The sequence below is a fragment of the Hordeum vulgare genome, chromosome 6H (assembly GCF_904849725.1).
Source record: "Hordeum vulgare subsp. vulgare chromosome 6H, MorexV3_pseudomolecules_assembly, whole genome shotgun sequence".
NCBI classification, from domain to species: Eukaryota; Viridiplantae; Streptophyta; class Magnoliopsida; order Poales; family Poaceae; genus Hordeum; species Hordeum vulgare.
In genome coordinates this window covers 13,351,762-13,371,658 of record NC_058523.1, presented here as the reverse complement: position 1 = coordinate 13,371,658, position 19,897 = coordinate 13,351,762, and the positions used below count along the sequence as shown (strand labels likewise).

The following is a 19,897-nucleotide window of genomic DNA, read 5'->3' as shown; positions in this document are numbered from 1 at the left end:
ATGCACGGACGACAATTTTTTTATTCCATCTTCAAGGAGCACATACTTAGAGACAAATCAAAGGCAAGACCAACGGAAGGCCAAAAGAAAAACCTAATCGACTAGGAGTCGCTTGTGGGAAGGAGGAAAACATCTTTTTGTTTGTGCTTTTCATTGTTTTCCCTCACGGATTCAATGATGGGACAACATTTTAGCATATATCATGCATTAAAAAAGGATTTAGCATGTTCATAATGGGGATGTTTTTGAAGAAAAAATTGATCTATTCATATATTTAATCATGATGACATCAGAAATAATGAAATTACAACCAGGTCCATGGACCACCTAATGACAAAACAAGAACGGGAGCGAACCGAAGGCGCGCCGTCCTCATCGTCCCTCCCTCTGCCGATATCGGATAAACCTTGTTATAGTAGACAGTCAGGAACTCACCCTGCTAAGGTCCCATAGGACCAACACAGCAGAGCAACGACCATCGCCGATATAAAGACATCAAACCTGTAAAATGCATAAACAAAGATGAACGAAGATCTGATCCAAACAAATTCATCGAAGATCTCGCGAGGCACACCTCCACACACCCTCCGACAACGTTAGACACACCTTCAGGATTTGGATCAAACGTGGAAGACATTATTCCTAGTGAGGGGACACCGCCACTGCCACAGAACCCCAACCAAAAAGTTGAACCCTTCCATTGACCGCGGGGGGGGGGGGGGGGGGGGGGGGGGGGGGGGGTAGGGTGAGCGGGGGTGTGATCCCCCGCATCTCCATGGCCCAAAGGCAAGATAGGGCGGACCGACCCGCGACACCAACTGGAGGAGGAAGAAAGGCTGGGGTCTTTTCTTGTGGAGGAGTAAAGAAACATGCCATGTGGGGGCTCCATCGTCAAAATGGTGATGTTATTTAGCGGATAATTCAAAGCAGCTCTCAAGAGCACATACTTCCGCATGACAACAGTGAAGAATTATTTTATGTAGACATTACAATTATTTTTTCTAACATTAGTTTTTCCTAGCTAAATCCAGTAGTACAAAAGAAATCAATAACCTAAGAAACAAACAGGCTCCATAGACATGAGGCGAAAAAGTCTGGTACAACAACATATTTTCCTACAAGCAAACGGTGAGGTGGATAATTCATAAATAAAAAAAGGTGAAAACTTGTCAACTAAAATAAATTCCATAGTGCCCTTGGTAACTTTTTACATTTGAGCTGATAAATCTCGCAGAGGATGACTATAACTTGCCACCAAAGTGAACTACGGTCTAAGAACATCTCCATGGGAATCGTTAGCACAAGTTGAGATACGGATTACTGTTCACTTTGTCAGCAGGATCTTGCAAGAGAGTCTGTTGTTTGGATCCTCATCGTCTGGTCCAGGATCATGAGATCCAAACTACAAACATAATCTCTTTTCCCGATATAAGAACCATAACTCATCACCAATTACTGACTAGGCAAAGTGGCAATCCATCAAAAACTTCAGCCTGAAACATGTATTTTCGCATCATTTGCTTAGGTAGGTAGATTCTGCAAGGCATCCAAGCTTCTGCCTATTCTTTCCTCTATCCAGCCAAGTCTCCTCTCAAGTTTTAACACACTAGCATGCATAACCATAATATCAACTTCCGCAAGTTTGGCAAATGAGCGTATCAACAGGTAATAATCAGCATGTCCGGCACAAACAAGACGACCAGTCATTGTCTTCCTTCTATAGTGAAGGTAGCCATCTGATCTTGGCCATTTCCTTGGCGGCATATAACAAAATCCATGGTCTTCCATTTCTGACTTGATACTTTGTATCCCTGATGATGATGATGCAGAAAAGTACCTTGCACCAACAGAAGTCCCGTCCCGACCTCGTTTATTCAGTCCATTTCTGGTGTGGCCTTTTGAATTCTCATCCTACAATGCGACAGGTTTAGACATCAAATCAACAACAATCGCCGACAAAAGACACGTACCAATTGCGTTTGATTCTAAGATCATTTGTGTATTTATTTCATGGTGATTTTGTTCCTGAAATAATATGCATACATAGAACCTTGTTAATTGTTTGCACAAAAGGTACATAAAGGCACTAGGCGCTAGGCGTTCATTTTGTGATCGCCTAGCATCTACCCTGTCTAGGCAGGCCTGAGTAACAGCAGTTCCCTTCTCCTTCCGTACTGAGGTCGCTTCCCCACCAAAGAGGTCAATTCCTGGCTGGCTGGCTAGACCACCACCTAGTGCCAAGGCTACTTGTTCACCGCTTATGAGCATGTAGGCGAGCACATGCGGGCACCTAGGGGCATAATTTTTAACCTTGTTACACTACATATATAGTGAGAGTTTTATCATATGTCCATACAGCTCACAAGCTCAAAGTAAAGTGATTGGGCAAGACAAAATAGGATTACGGAAAGAATTTGATGACTCCAATAAGATCAACAGTAATCATGATGGACTTTTCGAAAGAGACACCACAATTTTATCACTTGATGCGAAAAAGGAATAAGAGTTCACAACAACATTAAGTTGGGTGTGTTACCTCTCGTCCTTTGTACAGATCCTGGAAGATCCCTATTAAGTGCTCTTCTTCAACTGAACATGCAATCCCAGGAAAAACAACATCTTTGCAATATCTGAGATATGAGTGAAGGTCCTTCGAATAGTCTGTAGAATAAGAAAACTTCGTCAATTTTGTACCACTATTAAGCATTTGGTCTAGTAAAAAGTATACCCTAGAATGCATTCACTCCGAAACAAACAATCATAATCAGAGAAAATATACCACTGTGAACATTTATATTTAACAGATGAGAATGGAATGCACATTTTTCTTGTCCAATATACTTAAACATTATTGTACTTCTAAGCTTCCTTGACATATTACAAGATATAACAAACCAGACCAATCAGGACTATCCATTGGGCCTTTATTCAATAGAAGGAGCATCCTTGAGCATAAGGCGATAGAGCTAAAACTCGAACGCAGTCGGGCTGGCCGCGCACGGACGTGCCATGCCAACAGATAGATGCTCCGTTCTCACTAAAGGGGAGTTACTGAACACCATCTGTACAAAAGAAAGAGAGAAGTGCAGCTCTATCTTGGTTGAATTTTTGAAACATTGGATCCCTTGAAACATAATAAAATGTTTTAGAATACTCTTTATCAGAGCTTTTGTGTAAGAAAGAATGAGAATATGTTTTTAGTGAGCACATAAGAGGTAAGTATATAAATCGCTAAGGGACAACATAAGGATGAGAGCTGACATGAATATATTACAATATTTTTTCTTTTTGATGTAGATGCAAAGCAATGGTCAAACAATTACCATGTGCAACGTCAATTTTATCATAGCCATGTACCAGAGTCCATAGCAATTCTCTTGTGCCAAACTCCGCACTGGTACCGCCATCAAGATTCATTGATGGTGATAAATTTGCATCACGATCAGACCCACCTGCATTTCTTGCCGCCTCGCAAATCTCCTGAAGAAAAAAGAAGTTCAGCCCATCATATTTATGGCAGATCTTACATGACTTAAGAGAGTGACTCCATATTGAATACCCACCTCCCATATCCCTTGACCATTGATGTTATACTGAAGTCTTAAGGCCACTATTAGTATAGCCATTACACAGACCCGTGTAGGGATCCTAGCTGGATTACTAGACAACCAGAGTTCTGGAGGCATTGCCCATTCATAGATGCGGCAAGCATGGGGAAGGATTCTTTCTACCGGCAGATACAACTCATTCAAGTAGCGTTGAGCAATAGCATAAAAATTAACTGAAGGAAGCTGCAAGCCTATTCTTTGCGCTATGGACCCAGCTGCAGCTTCCAGCTGCCACGCTCCAATCACTCGGACTGGCCTGAAGAGTTGCCTCGCATTCAGAGGGCAGTGTTTTCCAGGGCTCCCAAGAAGCCTGTCAACCTCGGTAAATGCTGCCACGTAAGGAAGCTTACCCTCCATCGCCCACTTATAAATGTCGGTCGGTAGGATGGCTTCCCGGGCAATATGACAGGCCAGGAAAGAGACAGACAATGTCGAGTAGAGCGGCAGCATCTTCCTCGACGAGCGCAGATAGATGAACTCGACCCTTCGCCTGTCTCTACGAGGCGAGGCTTCATCCGCCCGTTCACGCTTCACCCCCTGAGGTTTCTGCTCGCCTGCACACATAAGAAACCACATATGTTGATCAAGTTTGTTCTTGTCTTTCAGTTGTGATAACTGAACATCACCACCTCCACTGGCAGAACGCTTCGGTCTCTGCGCGGACGCATCCTCGGCGAGCACCTTCCGCGTCCACATTCCGTCGAACACCTTGGAGGCGGCCACCCATCGCAGCCAGACGGTTCGGGCCACGCCGCAGACGAGCGCGCTCACCCGGCACCTCTCGACCAGCACCTACAGCTGCTGGTAGAGGAACACCTGCAGGCCCTCCACGTAGCGCCGCCGTACCTGAGCCCCCAGCTCGTCGATTTCTTCCTCGAAGGGAGGGGCAACGGGGGGGTTGATGGCTCTGGTAGGGGTTTTGGAGGGTTGGGAAACTCGGTGAAAGGACATGTTGCCCGGGGTTCGGAAATCGGCGTCATCGACGGCGGTCGCCTGGGTGTTGTGGTCGACGGAGCACTGGACGCAGTAGAAGCGGCCGTCGTCGGTGTCGTCGAGAATGTAGTCGTCCTTGAAGCCGCATTCGCATTGCAGGCGGATGCTTCCGCCGCCGCCGCCGCCGCCGCCGTGGTGGGACGGGGAGGCGCCGCCCTCGTCGTCCATGGGAGCGGCCGCTCGCGACCTAGCTGAAGAACTGCCGGTCTGTCCATGTTAGATGGGCCGGAGTTGGGTTAGTAGGCTTCACGTGGGCTTACATGTTCTGGAGTGACTTTGTTTTTCAAAATCGTGAATATTTTTCAAATTTGCAAACTTTCTTGAATTTCTGGGTTTTTTAAAACTTGCCAACATTTTTTAATTCATACCCATTTTGAAAAAAAATTACGACGGGAAACTTTTCAAGTTCTGCCATTTTTTGAAAATTAGCGGCAAAAGCAACAGCAGAAGAAAGAAAAACAAGCTAGCACAAGCGGGTGAACAGGCCGCCCATGGGACAACATACCAACAACAGAAGAATTTTGGGACGGGGTAACAGATGAAAGTTCACAAAACCACCAACTTAGAGCATGTTCGGACTCTCTCCACTCCTCAACTCCACTGCTGGAGCCGGTGGAGCGGCCCGAACGCTCAAACTCTATAGAGTTGAAAATCTGGAGCGGAGCGGGATACGGTGTAATTTTACAGAGCGATCGGTTTCAGGATCTCAAATCTTTCACATCACAGAGTTGGTAAGATTTACAAAGAAATTGCCAACGCGAAGTGAAAAACGGTTCGAGCTGCAGCGCTCGACTCACTCGCTTCTGCCTCTCCCGTGAATCAGGAGTGAAGCTGCATGCCAAACAGTTTTTCCTAGCTCAATTTTTTACAAGGAGCAGCATTTTGCATGGAGAAGCAGGAGTTCAGGATTCGGAGGAGCCGGACTCTTAGTTGGGTAAAAGTAGTTCACAAACCTCGAATTGATGCACCTAAATCATGTCTTGGCAAGATAAGCTAATTTTGGAATTCAAATTTCAATGATAGTGTGATACTCCCTCTGTTTACTTTTAGTCCGCATATAAAATTTGTCTGAAGTCAAATTTCATAAATCCGCATGACAATATTAATCTAAGAAAATCTGTATGATCATGTGATAATTGAGCAAGTTAAAACTAAAATTTGTAGAGCCTCCCATATAAGTATATGTAGATTAATGCTCGATTGTGGGACCATTAATGCCTTGATCCTTTGAATGACCCGCTTAGTGCACCATTAATGCCTCGATCTTTTGCATGACGCGCTTAGTGCTGCAGGTAATGCACGTTTAAAGTGAGAAAACTTAGCGTCTGGAAAGTCTGAGATTGGTGGACGGGGGAATACTGCTCAACACACAAGTTGAAAGGAAACACACGAACAAGGTGGAAGAACAAGTTTATGCAATCTACACATGGAGGGGAAAGCTACTCTTTGGTTTCTGCTGGCGCTTTTGCTGCTAGGAAACTGCACTCACGCTGGTACCGCCCAATGCCTCTCCCTCCCTATTGTCTCCCTTCGCGTGCTCTTCGTTTTTGCCAAGAGAAACAATGTACAGTTTTTGGTCTAAAAATAGTGCAAGATATTACCACTTTAGCTGTGTTAACCCTAGAGCTCTGTCTCATGAGAAATTCCTGACTTGTTAACCCAAGATATTAGTACTATTTGTGCACGGATTAGTTTCTTATTCTTTTCCAACAACAGAAATATATTATACATTTCAACTGCGCGTGTTCCCATTTAGTTGAAACTACTGTGATGTGGATATAGATTTCTAAATATTGTGCACACCATAATTTTACCCTTATGATTTAAGCTATGCGATAATCTCTGTAGAAACAAAAGGCCAAATGAAATATAAATATATAAAGTTTATTATTTCATAAAAATGCGGTGGAATTTGAAATTGACTATGCATGTTGCAAGATAGAGAGGCTCGTGATCAAATGACATGATGATATAAGTGGACCAAGCCAGCAAATCCAATGACTAAAACTAGTATGTGCTACAAAGTAGTCATTGAACCACTCGTAGTGGGGCGCCTATATCTTCCTTCAAAGCCTTACCGTTTCTGATATTGCATTGTTTGACCGATATTTTCTTTTGTTGCAGAGAAATGCAAAACACGACTTACATCAAGTGCATCGTGCATAACTGATCATTGTAGACAGGACTGCATGAATACCTACAAAGGGAAAATTGTCAAGGAGGCTTATTGTACTGGTTATTCTACCTCTCTGTTTTGTGCCTGCGTCGTTTGTGACCAGAAGTATAAACATGCAAGGCGATGATGCAACATTGCATTTTTGGAGTCATTTATTTTTCAAAACAACGCATGAGATAATGAATTAATGAAATTTAACCATTTGTTTTGTTTGACTAGTAGTTTGTTATGTCTTTTTCTACGTAAGCACCATCATGTTTTGTACATAGATCCGGTGTGCCTTCGAAGGCTAGAATCCTGGAAACAAGTTTGAATTTACAAATATATAAGTATGTTATTTTAACTTGGTATATAAATGTACTTTAGCTATATGTAAGTCGCCTGGAAATTAATTGTGGGTTACTCAAATACTTGGGCCGTTGATTTATACTTAAGATTCGTGTACCTTTTTATGGGCTGGGCTGTGTGTTGTTTTTTTGACTGACTACATATTTCGCTCAGTCGGTTCTTTAATGGACCAAATCCATTACAATGTGACATAGCCTTCCGGTTCTTTTGCTTTCATTTTACGAAATTATTAATTGAAAAGTATTTCTTTCTAAGATCACTTCCACCTTCTTAGATTCGAACAAGTGGCGCACTGTGTGTGTGTCACTTGTGATAACCTAAGAGTTATTCTTTTTCGTAGATTCGTATTTTTAAAATATTTTATCTCTTAAACCATGCGTCCAAATCCCGACCCGTTTTCATTGTTGGTTCTTCAAAATTAGATCTCATGTTGATAGATTGTGACAAACTTTTTTTCATGAAAAAGATCAGACGGAAAAACCGGTCGGAAAAACCACGCCTCTCACGATAAAAAAAATGCTTGCTAATTAGTTGCTCGAAAAAATGCGGCCGGCTTCTCCGGCCAGCCCGGCTTGGTGCGCTCCACGGACCACAGGGTAGCGGGCTCCGTCTGTCGCGCCAGTAGCTCTCGCCCGCCGGAGACGTACATGGTGGTGGAGAAGAGCCGGTTGGTCTGCTCCGTGTCCTCCGAGTACAGGGCCGCCTTGTCCGCCGTCGGAAGGCAGAAGAAGTCGGCGCATGCCGCCCCCAGCTCGCTCGCGCATGGTCCGTTTCGGCACCTCGTGGTTGACCACCTGGAAGAAGACGAGCTCCTTGCCGGCGCGGAGAACGACCATAGTTGTCATGTTTCCGGTACGGTGGGAACGAGGAACGAGAGTCGGTGGCTGAAATAAAAAAATTGGATATAACGGGGTATATATTGTTAGATATTCAGGGTTTGTGGTCTACCCCCTATTCCTCTGCGCTTATCCGTGGTGCCGCTCACAATCGCATATCTGAGGCTAGGGGGTAGGGACCTTATTATACTGTCTTTCCAAAGAGTCCACCTCTTATACAGATATGATTCCTAGTCTTTTTTAACTAGTTTTCCGGGATAGAGTCCAGATCAAATTACCAACCACGATCATATTTGTCTGTTAACGAATTCTACTCGTTTATGTCCCTGGAGCACACGCTTGTGAGCAACGCGCCATAATAGAGTGTAAATTCCTCTAATTATGTAGATCAACATTAGGGCCGTAATCTAATTATACGATCTAGCTCCTTCCAATTATCAGCGTACCCAGGTAGTCTTTCCAATAGATAAAATATATTGTATTTCACCGATAATTGACCAGCTTCCTTAAGTATATAACTCAAGTATTCCAACAAATAATAATTCCATGATAATCATGTAAAGTAATTCCATGTATAAATACATGTATGATTCCATACTAAGGTATTCCGAATATTAGCAATTCCTATTGTTTGAATATAGTTACAGGACACATAATTCCAACATCTCCCACTTGTCCAAAACGATCATTCAAATATACATAAATCCATAGCCTAAACATGTTTGCCAAATACCTCCTGAGTAAGAAGCTTAGTCAAGGGACCAACAATCATATTAACACTATGTTGAAAACTCCATAAATATATTGTGATATATCCCCTTAATATGTTTCCTTGTTGTGATCCCTAAGATCACTAGAGACCTTAGTTTTCGCCTAATTATTCCAGCATAGCTGTCTTCGGCGTCTCGAGTATTATTTCCTCGAGTGCAATTCCACCTTTAGAGGCACCTTAAGTATTTTGTTTCCTCAAGTAAAATTCCGCATTAATTATTTCCAGTCACATATATCAATACTATGAATAATTCCACATTAAGTCAAAATATATGATAATCATGATGAATAAATTTTCAAAACCACGTAAATATCAAATCCAATCAGTAAATGAAGTTCCATAAGTAACCTTGTTTTAATGAAATTCCTGACTTTAGTCAGTGAACCTGCACCATATTAGTACTACAAATAATAAAATTGAACATGCGTACCTGGACTTATTTCTCATCTCGTAGATACGATAATTGCTTCCTCAATGTATTTTAAAAGTGACTTGTCATGATGCACTTTCCATAATCTAATATGATGTGTGACATTCCCTTAGCTTCTTGTATTTCCTTCCACTACTTGACTGCAGCATAAATTCCGGAAGCTAAGGTACGATTGTATAACAAAGATACAGTAAATTTTAACACCATGTATTATCCCTTTTTCCTCAGGAGTTCAAACATAATTCCTCACCGACTTTGGTTTAGGTACTTCAACAAGTTTGCAATTTTCCATAGAAACATTTCAAAAAACATGTCTTATGTGGTTCCACTCCCAAAACATAGGAAGCTTCAAAACATTCCTTTCATATGAAAGTTAAAACATGACCAAGCTTTCACTTCCATCAATGCGATTTTATCATTGCAAACAACAAAACAATGTTAATGTATACAATAATGATGCAAAATAGTTTACACTTACATTTCCAGATGACCTCCTTGCTTCATTTAGAAAACCATATGACCTGCTATTCCATTGATGTGAAGCTTGTTATAACATCATACAATAGTGTATTCAATTAGCAAACTATGATTTAGTTCCTCTTTCCCAAAATTCCAGGAGAAAGAGTTTCCACAAAGTATATTTCCCTTTGTGTGAAGAAGTGAATAACAAGAGTGACATTATAATATTCCAGTGAGTCAAATTTCCTCACAAATGAATAAAAACATTTACAAACAATGGGCTTGCGATATATGGTATGATAATAAGTTCCCAAACTATATAATTCCTCAATGAGTTTATTCCTTCCCTCATTTCTTCCACCCATAGTTGACATTGACAAAAAAAAACTGAGCCTTCTCAAGAGACTTCCTCCAAAATATAGAGTGAGTTTTCCCCAAAAACACATAACAATTATCCATAGATGGCATTCCAAGTTAATTCCTCCCACTTATTCTAAGCATGTCGGTGTTGGGAGTGTCACTTGTAGTTTCCTTGGGGTCAAGATTATATTCCAGTATGATTGTATAGATTCCACTTGATCATAAAAATAACTGTGTTCCTCCTTTCCACCAGTTTTCCTTAAAAAGAAAACACCCTTTCATCCACTAGAATAACCATGGGAATTTTTTTTTACTGGTGTGTGCTTTGTAGTAATTAGGAATTCTCTGCCAAGTGACTGTGCGATATTGACAACCAACAGTATATATGCGATGCTTCTTCCAAAAAACAAATGGTAGTAAAAAGTATTCAATTCCTCCATTTAATTGCAGAGTGTGCGGTCTATTACAATGGTGAATAGTTCCAGGCTCTTTTTTCATGTTCAATTGGCATATTCCTGAAGTGTACTATCCCCCACCAATCAGTTGTCAAAACTTTTATATCTTTTAATCAACTGATTTTCCACTTCAGTACGTAATGTGACAAGCACAATAAAACACTCCGACTTGTATTTCAATTAGTATAAACATAACCATATCAAGTGCAATTATCAATGAATGTGACAAAATAAGTAATCTAGCCTCTAGTGGGAGTGGGAAAAGAATACCATAACTGTATTAAAAAAAATGATGTGAAGTTTCCTTTTGTAATCTCCTTCCACCTTAATAAAAGGTGTGCCAGTAAAAATGTCCAGTATATATGCTTCACAAAATACCAAAGTCCTCCCACTAAAGTTTAGAATTCCAGAATCAATAAGCTAATTCATCTAGTTCCAAGATATGTGACCAAGTCGTTGATGACGTAGATAATAAAATTCCAAGCATGTGTTCCCATTGTCAGTATTCCTCTATATAGAGTTATCTTTTCCAAATAAACAAATTTGTTTGCCAACTTCCAATGGACATCAAGAAAGATAGACTATTGTGTGAAAATCCATAATGCACTAATTTAACCATTGAGCAATATTTCTTCTCTTCCTTTTCCAAATAGTATGTCATAATCAATAGATTCCAAGATAAAAATAAATGAAATCCCTTCTCATGGAAGTTGCACAAAGTGTTGTATAACAATAATAGTTTTCCTTCACAAGGAAGTTTCATGGCATAATTTCCAATCCAAAGTACATCAATTTTCTTTGAGATTGTTGCATGCCAATAAAGTTACTATGATATTCCAACAATAAAAGATGCATATGAACCAACACCTTAATCCAACTATTTGAAAGAGTATCCACAAATAACATATATAGTGCAAATATTCTCATTAGACATACCGGCAAATGAAGAGAAAATTTCCTTGTCCCAGGAGTGACTCTCGTATTCCTCCACACACAAGTGATGCTCAATAATATATATGTTTTTTTTTGAATTCCGTCTCGTGCAAATTAGTATAATAGTGTGTCAATCAATAATAATTTTCCTCCACAATGGAGTATGAGGACATTATTTCCAATTCCAAGTTTATCAAGTTTAGCAGTTCCTTGGAATTGTTTGCATGGAGGTATATAATATATAACTAGGATGTGCAACACAACTATTCTGGAAAAAATAGTGGTAAACAAAAAATTCCGTGTCTATAAATTATAGACGTACCTTTCTGCTCACCCATTACACTGATAATAAAGTATTACATCTTCCTCCTTGAGGTGTAACCACTAGAATTTGATCAGATCCTTCCCTCAAAGAGTTTATGTCTTCCTCCATAGAGCAAATAACATTCCGTGCATGCAGATCACATCCTTCCCCCCAAACAACCGCAAGACATTTGCTATCCATTATTGAAGTCCCGTATTGTTCAACATATATTTCCTTTTCCTCAATAGTGCCCTTTTTATTTGGCCTTTCCCGGTATGCTCACCAATTTTCTCACAGAAAATACAACCGTCCAAACCGTGATACTGTAGAACTTGAAGTCTGGATTCGTGTGAATTATGCTCAATTCGTCAAATCGACTGACCATGCAAGTAGAATTAACAGCAGCAACAAACAACTTTCCTCGTTCCCCACACCAAGTACTGTAGCAACAGGCGTGGTCAAGCCTTGCATTATCTCCCTTCCCCGAGAAGCTAGCTCGTTGGGCACAAGGCGCCGGTTCTGCATGAGTTCGACGAACGACAAGGTGGAGCAATAAAACGTCGATCCGACAAGGTCGACGGCACGTCGGAGCTTAGATGGAACGAGCTGTAGCAAGGTATCTCGTCGAAGCGCGGAACAGATCGATCTTGTTTGATTCCTAATTCCTCATGCACAACACACAAGTACTGTTGTTTGTCCCCTCCATGATCACGTGTGTGGCAAGGAGTCAGCGAGCCAGCACGTACTACTAGTGCTAATCTTCCTCGATCTCGTCATGAAAAAACAAATCCAATTGATTGATGTGCTTCGGCTTCGGGATCGAGTGAAAACCTCGCGAAAAAGGAAAACTTCCATCAGAGTTCACGTGCACTCGTTGCAGCTAATCATAGGCCGATCGGACGAGTCGAGGGTGGAGCTTGGACATAGTTTGCGGTTGATTCAGAGGCCATCAGCGGCAATACAGCAGAGTTGGCAGCGGAACGGATCGATGATGGCATGGATTTGGCCGGCGATTAGGATCAGGGTGACCGCAACCGAACCTGCTCAAGATACCAATGTTAGATATTCAGGGTTTGTGGTCTACCCCCTATTCCTCTGCGCTTATCCGTGGTGCCGCTCACAATCGTATATCTGAGGCTAGGGGGTAGGGACCTTCTTATACCGTCTTTCCAAAGAGTCCACCTCTTATACAGATAAGATTCCTAGTCTTTTTTAACTAGTTTTCTGGGATAGAGTCCAGATCAAATTACCAATCACGATCATATTTATCTGTTAACGGATTCTACCCGTTTATGTCCCTGGAGCACACGCTTGTGAGCAACGCGCCATAATAGAGTGTAAATTCCTCTAATTATGTAGATCAACATTAGGGCCGTAATCTAATTATACGATCTAGCTCCTTCCAATTATCAGCGTATCCGGGTAGTCTTTCCAATAAATAAAATATATTATATTCCACCGATAATTGACCAACTTCCTTATAAGTATATAACTCAAGTATTCCAACAAGTAATAATTCCATGATAATCATGTAAAGTAATTCCATGTATAAATACATGTATGATTCCATACTAAGGTATTCCGAATATTAGCAATTCCTGTTATTTGAATATAGTTGCAGGACACATAATTCCAACATATATCTCTCAAACGATTCTTTTACAGCAGGGACACGATCCAATCCGTTTGGGTACGATGAACCTGGTACAGTACCATGGTTCGAGGAGTCTAGTGGTGTTCATTGGGCTCATGGCGAGTACATAAAGGGATAAATCAATCAAGAACGAAGACTCCCTCACGGTCAGCATTCTTGTAGTTAATGGATCTCTTGTAGTTAATGGACTGGAGGGAGAGCTAGAAGTCCTTGAGAAAAGAAACAGTTGCTTGAGTAAGTTATATATGGTGTTTTGGCTATTGGATCGTCGAACCTGAAACGAGGTGCAGGTTGTGGGGACGCTGAATCTTCATCGAATCATAGTGAAACCGGCCTCGTTCCCGAATCCGATTCCGGATCGATGAATCGGGATCGAGGGACGGCCTACCGTTTCCCGTTTCCGGGTACTTTGAGCACGGCCAACGGACCTCGTCGCGGCCGCCCGGTCGGCCAATGACGGGAATCGACACGGAACTGCCCCGGGCCCTCCGGTGCGACGCCACCGCCGACGACAACAGCTTCTCCGTCGCCACAAACCATCACGAGAGCTCCGACTCAGTCCGAGCTAGTTGAGTTGAGTTGAGCGCCGCACCTGCGTTTTCCATGGCCATAAATATAGGCATATAGCTGAGCTACGCCTGGGGTTTTCCATGGCGGGAAGCAACGTCGTGCTCCACTGAGATCACTGCCGGAACACGGCAGCCGTTTTTACCATTGCCGGTTGTGTCCGGGATATGGCCATATGGGCTCCTCTCCTGCTCTCCAAGAATCGGCAATTGCGGCCATTGTTGGTAACTCGACGAAATGGATAGATGGACTCTTCACAGGATCTATGTGTTAGGTTGATCTCTCCCGTGTGGGTTCAACGGCTCAGCGGACCCCGATCCACATGTCCTGATCGGGTGCGTCCAATCCGTTATGGTTAGTGGGTCCCTGTGACCCGCGCTATATTAACAACGATGGGGGCCGGGGCACGATTGACAAACTTTATCATCACCACAAATCCCACCGACACTCCCTTCCAATCTAGGGTTAGCGCGGTGCTCACGGGAAGCACCACCTCCACCTCTCCATCTCTCTGTCATCACCGCCTTCACCATCTCATCATGGATGCCGATGGGAGAACCTCAAATACAGGACAAGGTAAAACCTATCACTATTGTTACCGGAATCCTATCCCACACGATCTACTGGTTCAATCAATGGTATCAGCCATAGATTGGTTTAGGATTTTCGATACAAAACAGAAAAGTACTCCCCATCCCCAAAGAACCCTAGCAGGGCAAAGATAACAAAAACAACAAAAGCTCACCGGAGAGGGCTTCAGGCCTCGCCGGCAAAGAGCGCCGCCGCAAGGCCGCACGAGTTCCTCTCGATCCCCACACGCATCGGCAAGCCGGGGTGCGGGGAAGAAGAACACAACCTCCCCAAGGGGGCAAAACGGCACCACCACCGCACCGCTTGACGGCGGCGCGCTCCCCCTCGGGAGCTCGCGCACACCGGCAAGGAGGACAGAGGGGGCACCGCTGCTTCACGTCGTCGTGTGCTCAATCACTGCCGTCGTTGTCCTCGATGACATAGAAAGGAGACGTGGGTGGTGGAGAAACAGAGAAAGAAGGGAAGGGGAAAAGGGCTAGCTCGGCTCGCGCGACGCGGTGGCCTAACGCGGTCGCCAGCGATTGGCGCGTCGAGGCGGCTAGGCCGCCGTTGCCGAGCGAGAGAGAACGCAGAGCGGCTAGGCCACCGTTGCCGAGCGAGAGAGAACGACAGAGCCGTTGACAGCACGAGTAAAAGAGGAAGGAGAAGGGGGACTCGCGCGGCGCGGTGGCGTGACGGCGTTGCCGGCGGTCGACGTGGCTCCTCCCCGCCGTCGGCGTGGCTGGTGGGCGCAGAGACGCGCGAGCGGCGTGGGGGAGGGAGGGATTGACCAAAGGAACAATAATTTATGATTGGAGGGAGGGATTGACCTAAGGGAGGGATTTTTTGTCATAATTTAGGCTTGGCCCAAAGACTTCACTTGACACTCTCTTTTCCTATATCCTCTATTTCTAAATAGCTATCTCCCACTATTGATTTTTCCTGGATTGTAGTGCTGCCACGTCACCTCCTGATGTAATTTCTTTTTCTATTTTAAAGAATCGTAGAGGACTCCTCTCTTCTGGAAACCGACACCACCGCTTCGTTTCTTCTTCCCCGCCGCAACGCTCCGTTTCTTCTTCCCCATCGTAGCGCCCCTTTGCTTCCCATCTTCTCCACGGACCATGGCATTGCTATTTTGATTCCCAAGGATCCCTATCACCCCCTCCTCTATTCTTCATGGCAGCACCCCCCCTTTTGACATTTGAATATATTGGATGTGCATTACATTACCGTGGATGAATACCTAAATAGGTTCCTTTAGAAAATCCCTTCTCCCGCGACACGGACTGTTGCAAGACGAGGACGGCGGGCGCACCGGCGTGCCCGTGCCACTGCCCTTCTCCCGCAACGCCGCCATCGCGCTGCCTCGACGATCCTCCCCGCCGCAACGCGCGCGCTTCACGGGACGTTGGCGTCGCCGGATTCAGATCAGACATACGCGGATGGCGAGCTCGAGAGGACCAAAGGATGAAGGGGACACGAGATGGCGTGTTTCCTTCGCTGCAGACATCGGCTCGCGGCACCTTCGATTCGCCGACGGCGAGCTACTCCTTCGTCGAGAGGAACTCAGGTTAGTCCTTCAGGATGAGAGGGGTGAAACCATCGATGCGAGATGCCTTCGGGAAGGGGAAACCCTAGATATCGGTGACATGGTGGCCTTTCCTTGTTTTTTGCGTGGATTCGGGATCGGTTGCCGGAGATTGGAGCTCCGACGAGGGCGGCCGGGGACGTAGCGTCGGGCCTGACGAGAGGAACGACGGGTGGTCCGACAGGTGGGCCCGGTGTGGGCTCGGAGCCCCACGGCGCATCAATGGCGGATGCCCGACACGTGGGGAGAGATCGGGCCGCTCATATTTCGGAAGGGGGTATAAGTGTTGGAATTATGCCCTAGAGGCAATAATAAATATAGTTATTATTATAATTCCTGTATCAAGATAATCGTTTATTACCCATGCTATAATTGTATTGAATGAAGACTTATATACATGTGTGGATACATAGACAAAACATTGTCCCTAGCAAGCCTCTAGTTGGCTAGCCAGTTGATCAAAGATAGTGAGTGTCTTCTGATTATGAACAAGGTGTTGTTGCTTGATAACTGGATCACGTCATTAGGAGAATCACGTGATGGACTAGACCCAAACTAATAGACGTAGCATGTTGATCGTGTCATTTTGTTGCTACTGTTTTCTGCGTGTCAAGTATTTGTTCCTATAACCATGAGATCATATAACTCACTGACACCGGAGGAATGCTTTGTGTGTATCAAACGTCGCAACGTAACTGGGTGACTATAAAGATGCTCTACAGGTATATCCGAAGGTGTTCGTTGAGTTAGTATGGATCGAGACTGGGATTTGTCACTCCGTGTGACAGAGAGGTATCTCGGGGCCCACTCGATAATACAACATCACACACAAGCCTTGCAAGCAATGTGACTTAGTGTAAGTTGCGGGATCTTGTATTACGGAACGAGTAAAGAGACTTGCCGGTAAACGAGATTGAAATAGGTATGTGGATACTGACGATCGAATCTCGGGCAAGTAACATACCGAAGGACAAAGGGAATGACATACAGGATTATATGAATCCTTGGCACTGAGGTTCAAACGATAAGATCTTCGTAGAATATGTGGGACCCAATATGGGCATCCAGGTCCTGCTATTGGATATTGACCGAGGAGTCACTCGGGTCATGTCTGCATAGTTCTCGAACCCGCAGGGTCTGCACACTTAAGGTTCGACGTTGTTTTATGCGTATTTGAGTTATATGGTTGGTTACCGAATGTTGTTCGGAGTCCCGGATGAGATCACGGACGTCACGAGGGTTTCCGGAATGGTCCGGAAACGAAGATTGATATATAGGATGACCTCATTTGATTACCGGAAGGTTTTCGGAGTTACCGGGAATGACGAATGGGTTCCGAGTGTTCAACCGGGGGGGGGGGGCAACCCACCCCGGGGAAGCCCATAGGCCTTGGGGGTGGCGCACCAGCCCTTAGTGGGCTGGTGGGACATCCCAAGAAGGCCCTATGCGCCATAGGAAGAAAATCAAAGAGAAAAGAAAAAAAAAGAGGAGGTGGAAAAAGGGGGAAGGACTCCTCCTTCCAAACCTAGTTGGACTCGGTTTGGAAGGGGAGGGTTCCCCCCTTAGGCTCGGCCGACCCCCTTGGAAGTCCTTGCGCCCCAAGGCAAGGCTCCCCCTCCTCCCCCTATATATACGGAGGTTTTAGGGCTGATTTGAGATAACTTTGCCACGGCAGCCCGACCACATATCTCCACGGTTTTACCTCTAGATCGCGTTTCTGCGGAGCTCGGGCGGAGCCCTGCCGAGACAAGATCATCACCAACCTCCGGAGCGCCGTCACGCTGCCGGAGAACTCTTCTACCTCTCCGTCTCTCTTGCTGGATCAAGAAGGCCGAGATCATCGTCGAGCTGTACGTATGCTGAACGCGGAGGTGCCGTCCGTTCGGCACTAGATCGTGGGACTGATCGCGGGACGATTCGCGGGGCGGATCGAGGGACGTGAGGACGTTCCACTACATCAACCGCATTTACTAACGCTTCTGCTGTACGGCCTACAAGGGTACGTAGATCACACATCCCCTCTCGTAGATGGACATCACCATGATAGGTCTTCATGCGCGTAGAATTTTTTTTGTTTCCCATGTGACGTTCCCCTACAGTGGCATCATGAGCTAGGTTCATGCGTAGATGTCTTCTCGAGTAGAACACAAAAGTTTTTGTGGGCGGTGATGTGCGTTTTGCTGCCCTCCTTAGTCTTTTCTTGATTCCGCGGTATTGTTGGATCGAAGCGGCTCGGACCGACATTACTCGTACGCTTACGAGAGACTGGTTTCATCGCTACGAGTAACTCCGTTGCTCAAAGATGACTGGCGGGTGTCAGTTTCTCCAACTTTAGTTGAATCGGATTTGACCGAGGAGGTCCTTGGATGAGGTTAAATAGCAACTCATATATCTTCGTTGTGGTGTTTGCGTAAGTAAGATGCGATCCTACTAGATACCCATGGTCACCACGTAAAACATGCAACAACAAAATTAGAGGACGTCTAACTTGTTTTTGCAGGGTATGCTTGTGATGTGATATGGCCAACGATGTGATGTGATATATTAGATGTATGAGATGATCATGTTGTAATAGATAATATCGACTTGCACGTCGATGGTACGGCAACCGGCAGGAGCCATAGGGTTGTCTTTATACTAATGTTTGTGCTTGCAGATGCGTTTACTATTTTGCTAGGATGTAGCTTTAGTAGTAATAGCATGAGTAGCACGACAACCCCGATGGCGACACGTTGATGGAGATCATGGTGCGGCGCCGGTGACAAGAAGATCGTGCCGGTGCTTTGGTGATGGAGATCAAGAAGCACGTGATCATGGCCATATCATGTCACTTATGAATTGCATGTGATGTTAATCCTTTTATGCACCTTATTTTGCTTAGAACGACGGTAGCATTATGAGGTGATCTCTCACTAAAATTTCAAGACGAAATTGTGTTCTCCCCGACTGTGCACCATTGCTACAGTTCGTCATTTCGAGACACCACGTGATGATCGGGTGTGATAGACTCAACGTTCACATACAACGGGTGCAAAACAGTTGCGCACGCGGAACACTCGGGTTAAGCTGGACGAGCCTAGCATGTGCAGACATGGCCTCGGAACACATGAGACCGAAAGGTCGATCATGAATCATATAGATGATATGATTAGCATGGGGATGCTTACCACTGAAACTATGCTCAACTCACGTGATGATCGGACTTGAGCTAGTGTAAGTGGATCATGAACCACTCAAATGACTAGAGAGATGTACTTTTTGAGTGGGAGTTTTGCGAGTAATTTGATTAACTTAAACTCTAATTATCTTGAACATAGTCTAAGTTCACTTTGAATATATTTGTGTTGTAGATCATGGCTCACGCGACAGTCACCCTGAATTTTAATACGTTCCTAGAGAAAGCTAAGTTGAAAGATGATGGAAGCAACTTTGTAGACTGGGCTCGTAATCTTAAGCTAATCTTACAAGCTGGGAAGAAGGATTATGTCCTTAATGCTGCGCTAGGAGATGAACCACCCGCTACGGCTGATCAGAATGTTAAGAACGCTTGGTTAGCGCGTAAGGAGAACTACTCAGTAGTTCAATGTGCAGTCTTGTATGGCTTAGAACCGGGACTTCAACGTCGCTTTGAGCGTCATGGAGCATTTGAGATGTTCCAGGAGTTGAAGTTTATCTTTCAGAAGAACGCCCGGATCGAGAGGTATGAGACCTCCGATAAATTCTATGCTTGCAAGATGGAGGAGAACTCGTCTGTCAGTGAACATGTGCTCAAAATGTCTGGGTACTCAAACCGTCTAGCTGAGCTGGGGATTGAACTCCCGCAAGAAGCTATCACTGACAG

General features: G+C 44.4%; 2 protein-coding genes and 1 long non-coding RNA gene across 4 annotated transcripts; 1 reads left to right on the top strand and 2 right to left on the bottom strand.

Moving 5' to 3' along the window:
• Window positions 1–1,049: 1,049 nt before the first annotated feature.
• Window positions 1,050–4,698, bottom strand: LOC123404278 (TATA box-binding protein-associated factor RNA polymerase I subunit B-like). Of its 2 annotated transcripts, XM_045098204.1 has the most exons (5): window positions 4,238–4,695; window positions 3,564–4,162; window positions 3,324–3,480; window positions 2,537–2,661; window positions 1,050–1,911 (listed from the first exon to the last, which is right to left on the bottom strand). In XM_045098204.1, exons 1-5 carry the CDS (start codon window positions 4,302–4,304, stop codon window positions 1,522–1,524), a joined length of 1,338 nt encoding a protein of 445 aa, XP_044954139.1. In that variant the 5' UTR covers window positions 4,305–4,695; the 3' UTR covers window positions 1,050–1,521. The 2 variants fall into 2 exon arrangements, with proteins under 2 accessions (XP_044954139.1, XP_044954138.1); XM_045098203.1 differs by having other exon boundaries at window positions 3,564–4,698.
• On the bottom strand, window positions 4,401–4,769 carry LOC123404280 (TATA box-binding protein-associated factor RNA polymerase I subunit B-like). The gene has a single exon (XM_045098207.1). The coding sequence runs from the start codon at window positions 4,767–4,769 to the stop codon at window positions 4,401–4,403; it is 369 nt and encodes a 122-aa protein (XP_044954142.1).
• Window positions 4,770–5,933: 1,164 nt separating this feature from the next.
• On the top strand, window positions 5,934–6,976 carry LOC123404281. The gene is made up of 2 exons (XR_006611714.1): window positions 5,934–6,094; window positions 6,726–6,976. It is a non-coding gene; the product is annotated as an uncharacterized LOC123404281 (long non-coding RNA).
• The last annotated feature ends 12,921 nt before the right edge of the window (window positions 6,977–19,897 follow it).